The sequence below is a fragment of the Babylonia areolata genome, chromosome 4, assembly GCF_041734735.1.
Source record: "Babylonia areolata isolate BAREFJ2019XMU chromosome 4, ASM4173473v1, whole genome shotgun sequence".
Lineage (NCBI taxonomy): Eukaryota > Metazoa > Mollusca > Gastropoda > Neogastropoda > Buccinidae > Babylonia > Babylonia areolata.
In genome coordinates this window covers 29,802,961-29,810,460 of record NC_134879.1, presented here as the reverse complement: position 1 = coordinate 29,810,460, position 7,500 = coordinate 29,802,961, and the positions used below count along the sequence as shown (strand labels likewise).

At 44.8% G+C, this 7,500-nt stretch overlaps 1 protein-coding gene across 1 annotated transcript in view; it reads left to right on the top strand.

Moving 5' to 3' along the window:
* Nucleotides 1–2,093: 2,093 nt before the first annotated feature.
* The window catches only part of LOC143281646 (E3 ubiquitin-protein ligase TRIM9-like), a 189,087-nt gene continuing 183,680 nt past the window's right edge, over nucleotides 2,094–7,500 (top strand). The window contains exon 1 of the mRNA XM_076586893.1: nucleotides 2,094–4,032. Within this exon, the coding sequence (XP_076443008.1) occupies nucleotides 3,238–4,032 (795 nt within the window). The 5' untranslated portion in view covers nucleotides 2,094–3,237. The remainder of the gene's footprint in view (nucleotides 4,033–7,500) is intronic.

The following is a 7,500-nucleotide window of genomic DNA, read 5'->3' as shown; positions in this document are numbered from 1 at the left end:
TCAGCGAGAGGAGCAGTGTACAGTGTGAAGAGCACTGGGCCTAAAACAGATCCCTGTGGGACTCCATGTTCGATTTTAACGGGTTCAGATTGGAAATGATCAACAATGACAGACTGTAATCGATCAGTGAGATAAGATTTGAACCAGTTTAGAACAGTACCGTTGATACCAAATGTAAAATGAAGACGGGAAAGAAGGATTGAATGGTCTATCGTGTCAAAGGCGGCAGACAAGTCGAGAAGAGTAAGAAAGGAAATTTTTCCTGAGTCGGACGCTATCAGTAGATTATTCAGAATGTGGAGGAGAGTTATTTCGGTGATGTGGTCAGCGCGATAGGCAGACTGAAATGGGTGGATGAGATTGTTGAAACAAAGGTGGTTGTTGAGCTGCTTCAGGACAGCGTTTTCAAGGAGTTTGGACATGAATGGAAGATTAGAAACTGGTCGATACTTTTTCAAAATGTTTGCGTCAGGGTTGGGTTTCTTCAGAAGAGGCCGGACAGATTGCAGTTTTGAAAGTGGATGGAAACGTTTCAGTGAGAAGGGATGAGTTGACAATGTTGGTGATTGCGGGGAGACGGAAGCTGTGAGACACACTGGGAAAAGACCGAGACGTACAAGATTTTCTTGTCCTGTATATATATATATATATATATATATATATATATATATGACTGTGGTGTATTGTGTGAAAGGTTCCAAATTAAAAAAAAAAGTTTAATAGTGTATGACAGAAGGCAGGCGTTTGTATGATACAGACGAAAAATACGATTGGTAGCTACGATGAGATTGCTACTGTTGCAGCTGCTGCCAATACTTCCGCTATAAAGAAAGCAGACATCCGATCATCTTGAAAAAAAAAAAAAAAAAAATAAAAAAACTAAAAAGGTGCGAGGGGACAGAACTCGCGTCTGGCCACCAAACCTTCACACCATCACCCATTCTGCGTCCGCTTCACATCTCTCATTTCCTTTTTTGAAAACGATTCGAATCCCAAATCAAAAGAATTCAAACGCACAGACACACGCACACACGCACACACACACACACACACACACACACGCGCGCGCGCGCGGGAATCACTCCCACAATTACACAAACACGCGCACGCCTGCGCGCGCTCACACTGAGACACATACCCACACACTCATGCAGATGAATGCATAAACGCAGATGCACAGTCTAGAACACCCTCCCCGCTACACACACACACACACACACACACACACACACACACACACACACACACACACACACATTAACCAGATACAGAGAGAGAGAGAGAGAGAGAGAGAGAGAGAGAGAGAGAGAGAGAGAGAGAGAGAGCCAAAGCGGACCGCGATGCTACAACGGCAGCACGCGGAAAATCGTCGACAGCAGCAGAACAAGTCACAAAACTGACCGGCGGCGGCGCGTGGTAAGAGAGGGTGTGGGTGTGTGTGTGTGTGCATGGGTAGCGAGCAGTAGTAGTAGTACAGGGGAAGGAGGAAGCCGCCACGGCTGAAAACCTGGCAACACCAAGCGCTTCACTTCAGAGCCAGTGAGTGGAGTGAAAGAGAGGAGGAGGAGAGAACCGAGAGAGAGAGAGAAACTGGTAGTCGTGGCGGAGAGAGGACTGCAACGAAAGGCTTCAGTCAGCGTTCAGTGGGTTGTCTTGAGCCTCGCTAAACGTGGTCACACTCCTACGTCCACACGAGACAGCGGCAACCGGGCGGTGTGGCGGTGGTACGCAGCGTTATCGTGAAAAACTGTGAGCCCCTGGTATAACTAACCTCCCTCGCTCCTCTTTCCAGTGTGAGTGGACCAGTTGCCGAAGGAAAGGAATACCAGTATCCATCGGCCCTTCGCACTTCAAGGTGTGCAAAACGTGGTCGCGTGTCAGTAACTCCGTATTTATCGGGCTCGGCTGCGAACATTAATTTTGGATTTTTTTTTTCTCCATTTTATTTATAGTGTTGTGTTTGTGTGTGTGTGGAGTACTTCGAACAGGACAGTTCAAAGGGGATTTGTCATCACTGGTGGTGCTGTTTTTTGTTGTTGTTTTTTTTTGTTTTTTTTGGGTTTTTTTAAATATGCATGAGACCGTGGAACGTTTGTGGTATTAAAAAAAAAAAAAAAAAAATACCAATAATATTTTGCCAACACAAACAGTTTTGTGTGTAAAAGAACCAAAAGTGGCGAACTTGGAGAAATTCGTGAGTGAACATTTTCACTGATAATTTGAAAAATTACGATGTTGAACTATAGTGTGTTTGTCTGCAAACTTACGGATTAAATTTGATACCCATCTTCTAACTGAACGAAAGAAAAAGAAATTAAGAATCCCGGATACCTTCGATTACTGGATTTTTACATCATTTGAAAGGTCACAAATGTACTGCAATTTAGAAAATTGATCCTTTGTTAACATAATGAAAAACACATTATTAAAAGTTTAAATACTTTTTTTTTCAGAAAAGACCAAGCATATGCACTTTGTAAAATAAAAAAAGAAAGATAAATTTATCAAAAGTGAATGTAAGTTTAGAGGAACATGAACCTTTAATCAAGTTTATTGATCCGGTGCACGCTGACTGGATTGATCGATATTTCCGTGTGTGCATTTCCACAGCATACAGTAGCTGATGTCGCCTGATCTCCAACAGTGTTGATGAAGACCGCAGTCTTATCACTGTCAGCATGGGTGCACACTGAATCCTGCAGGTTTGAGATGAAGGAACTGTTTTCTGTTTCCAGGTGTCTGTTTCATCCCTAATTCCTGGATTATTTCTTGGATTACCGTCGACTGTATGAGACCTTTGTGTCTTCCGTTGGGACTGGATTTTGTATGTATTTTTTTTCCAAGTGGATGTAATTTTTCATGTGTGTAAAATTCTTCATCTTGATTTGGAAGAGATGATTGATTTTGTCAAGTAGCATTTGATTTCGGCGTGAGGCAAAAATCTAAGATATGATTTGATTATCGACTTTTTAACAGTTCTGAGGACGCCTTTGTTGCTGGAGAAAAACAAAGTGAGACAATATTGTTAGAAGAGCTGTCGTTAACTAAGTGAACAGACAAAAATAGTCCAAGAGTATTTTTTTCTTTTTTTGCGTGATGGAACAGACCAGACCAAAACCAAAAATGATCTGCGAGCATTTTTTGCGGGATATTTAATCCGCTTTGTGTTTTAGTTTGTTATAAAACAAAACAAAACCAAAAAACGTTTTTCATACACGTTGTGTGTAGTGAAGCACGATGGAAGAAGAGCTGAAGTGCCCGGTATGCCTGAGGGTGTACACCAAACCGGTCCTGCTGCCCTGCTCCCACTCCATGTGCGTGGCCTGCGCCCTGTCCCTGCAGGAGCCAGCCGCCAACCACCTCCCACACACCACCCAGGAGGACGGCACCCCTTTACCCAGCGACCAGATCTCCCTGCTGGACTTCCCGGACATCGACAAGCTGAGCATCGTCAGCGAGACTGACAGCGGGGTGGTGTGTAACAGCCGGCCGTCCTCCTACGTGGGCACTCCCAGCGTGGCCAACATCTTCCTGCAGTCCCTGCAGTCCTGCTCCTGGGCCATCCGATGCCTGGTCTGCCAGAGGCTGGTATTCCTGGAGGACAGCGGGGCCCTGTCCTTGCCGTGCAACAGAGCCCTGGAGACGATCGTGGACAAGTACCACCACCGCAAGAAGGTGGTCTCCAAGTGCGACAAGTGCGTGGCGGGCACCTCCGGTGCGGGGAGGGAGGAGGCGGCTGTGGCCACGGTGATGTGCGCCCAGTGCGAGGTGTTCTACTGCGACTCGTGCCGCGACGAGCACCACCCGGCCACGGGGGGCATGTCCAAGCACAACCTGGTGGACCCCACCCAGGGCAACGTCATGAGGAACCGCAAGCTGGCCAAGGAGCAGAAGTGCTCCGAGCATCCCGTGGAGGTGCTCAGCAAGTACTGCCTCAGCTGCCGGCTGCCCGTCTGCACCAAGTGCGCCATGGACGGGCGGCACATGAACCACGAGGCCCAGCCCTTAGCCATCATGGCCAAGAGTCAGAAGGTGTGTGTGTGTGTGTGTGTGTGTGTGTGTGTGTGTGTGTGTGTGTGGTGATGTTGCTGCTGCTCTGAGAAGGGGCTTGAGAGTGTCTTGTCTCTTGTCGCCTTGTTGGGTGGACTCTGTGTGTGTGTGTGTGTGTGTGTGTGTGTGTGATGTGATCGCTGTTGATGGAGTCTTTTTCTTTCACTCTTCGGATATTTTGCTTGTCGGTGTTTTTTTTTTGTTTTTGTTTTTTGTCTCGTTCAGACCGTTTTCTCTTTAGTTTGATCTTTATATGGATGTGTGTGTTCGTCAGCGTTCGTGAAATTCATAATTAATTTTAGTTTCTTTCTCTCTCCCTGTCTCAGTCTGTCGTTGTCTCTCTGTATCTGTCTGCCTGTCTTCCCGTCTTCTCTCTGTCTGTGTCTGTGTCTGTCTGTCTGTCTCTCTCTGCCAGTATGTCAGTCAGTCTGTCTCAGTGTCTCTAAGTCTGTGTATCTGTGCGTGTGCGTCCGCGCGCGCGCATGCGTGTGTGTGTGTGTGTCTGTGTCTGTGTACGTAACATGCACAAGTGCATTTTTGCGGTTTGGCTCTTTCTCTCTCTATGTCTCTCTGTGTCTCTCTCTCTCTGAGGTTTGTGCAGATGGTTCCAGCAACATGTACCAACTCTGTGATGCCTTCAAATGTTCCTGCAACAGTCAGTCTAATTTCCCGCATTACTAGGAGTTTTCCAACAATAAAACCGGACGCGCTTTTTCAGTCTCCCCACCCCACCCCACCGCGGCCCCCCTTCACCTCTCCCTCGTTTTGTTTTTGTTTGGCGGAGATCAGCAGGGGCGGTATGAATTCGGATATTAAACAGTTCTAAACACATTATCCAAACATTTGGCTCCTTGATCAACCCTTTCACCGCCAGTCAATTTAGAGTACAAAATTCCCTTGTGGTAAAAACACAGAAAAGACAGCGGCTAAGAATAGCTAGGAATTCCCCCTGCGATGTATAGAAAAAAAAGGCCTATCCTACCACCGAACATTAAGAGCCGGCAGTAGGTTCATGGATAACAGACCAATGAATGGTCAACATCCAGTGACATAGGGTCCTCTCCCACGCCTGTGCCTAAATGTTAGCTTGGCGGTGAAAGGGTTAAGTGAAGGGAGCGTACAAAAACTTCAGACCATCGCTACGTATACTGACCTATTCCAGTCATCTTGCACGTGTGAATAATAAAAAGATAAAGGGGAATTATAAAAATCCAGAAACATCCAGGAAGTTCATTGACGTTTCTTTCTATGCCGTCTTTCCCGGTTTATCTGTACGCAATCTGATGGAGTCGGCAGCACTGCAGCAGCTAGCTAGCGCTGGCTTGAAATTATCTCGTCGTTCTTATCCTTTGCGCAATTCCGTTCTGTTTTTTTGTGAAGGGTTGTAAACGTAGACAGCTTAAAAGAGTTTCTCCATTCATTCATTGCAAGCGTTTATTACGTTGCGCCCACTACAGGAAAAGGACGGTTTGGTGTTCGGTTTATGTGTGTATGTCGATCTATATGTTTGTCATTGAATGCGATGTACCTTTTTTTTTTCTTTTTTTTTTTTTTACTTCATTGTCACTAAACTCGCTTGTTTGTCGTTCAATGCGATGTACGCTTTTATAACAAAACTCGCCCGAGTTCCAATGTTTGTTACTGACTTGGGGGCCGTGCCTTTTAGGTTTAGAGTGACTTTGGAAATTGATCCATCACTGTCTTGATGACCTACAGCTAGCAGCAGTTCCCCAAGTGGTCATTAATGTCCTCCCTGACCCAGGCAAGTCAAGTCAAAGTGATCTTTATTGGGGGTTAAAAAGAAAAAGCTTGTAAAGCTTCTGTTTTTTTTTGTTTTTGTTTGTTTTTTTTTTTGTTTTTTTTTTTGTTTTTTTTTACATCCTGCCTCTAGGGTGAGAAAAAACGAGAAAAGAAAAGAAAATAGAAGAAAAAAAAAGGTGGAAGGAAGAGCTTTCTGACCGAGAAGTATGAAGGAGCAGATCCGTCTGTCTTGATATCTATATTATGTATAGTATATGTACTGTTGCTTTTTTAGGTTTGATTAAAGTGATTCATTGAAGAGACCCGGGGACCCTGTGGTGCAGTCACTGATCAGTCCTAAAGCTGACAGACAGAGGGGTCTCCTGACACACAGAGAGGAGTCTCGTGTTTAGAAATGATTTCTTCCCCTTACATTTTTTTTTATGCTATTCAACTTAGTAGACATTGGCACCGGCAGCGAGAACTATTCTGCTGGTAAAGATGCAGTGCGGATATATATATATATATATATATATATATTGGGAAGTGGACTGGTAGACTAGGTGCAGGTGATGAATTGGCGTACTTAGCGCCTAATGAACGGGGCCCTGGGGGTCTGGGGACCGGGCAGAACCGTAGAAGTGTGGGATCGATGAATCCACTGGCACCCAAGTGGCTGCTTGCTAGAGGTAGTTATTGTTACTGTGCCTCTCTTGTCTGTGTGGTCTGTCTGTCTGTCAGTGTATAATGTTTTTTCAGTCTGTCTGTCTGTCTGTCTGTGTCGTCTGTCTGTCAGTGTATAGTGTTTTGTCTGTCTGTCTGTCTGTGTCGTCTGTCTGTCAGTGTATAGTGTTTTGTCTGTCTGTCTGTGTCGTCTGTTTGTCAGTGTATAATGTTTTGTCTGTCTGTCTGTGTCGTCTGTTTGTCAGTGTATAGTGTTTTGTCTGTCTGTCTGTGTCGTCTGTTTGTCAGTGTATAATGTTTTGTCTGTCTGTCTGTCTGTCTGTGTCGTCTGTTTGTCAGTGTATAGTGTTTTGTCTGTCTGTCTGTGTCGTCTGTCTGTCAGTGTATAGTGTTTTGTCTGTCTGTCTGTGTCGTCTGTCTGTCAGTTTATAGTGTTTTGTCTGTCTGTCTGTGTCGTCTGTTTGTCAGTGTATAGTGTTTTGTCTGTCTGTCTGTCTGTGTCGTCTGTTTGTCAGTGTATAGTGTTTTGTCTGTCTGTCTGTCTGTGTCGTCTGTTTGTCAGTGTATAGTGTTTTGTCTGTCTGTCTGTCTGTGTCGTCTGTCTGTCAGTGTATAGTGTTTTGTCTGTCTGTCTGTGTCGTCTGTCTGTCAGTGTATAGTGTTTTGTCTGTCTGTCTGTCTGTGTCGTCTGTTTGTCAGTGTATAGTGTTTTGTCTGCCTGTCTGTCTTCATTCTCGCTGTCTCTCTTTTGTCTTCTTGTCAATCATATGAATTTTACTTGTCATTTTGTGGTTTCGTTGTGTGTGTGGGTTTTTTTTTTTTTTTTTGTGTGTGTGTGTGTGTGTGTGTGTGTGTGTGTGTGTGTGTGTGTGTGTTTTAAGATGACATACTTTATCGCATCCAGATATCGAAACGTTTCTGTTTAGTTTTGTGTTATTAATACCTCTGTTTCGTATTGTTATGGTTATTAATGCATACTAACACACACACACACACACACACACACACACACACACACACACACAC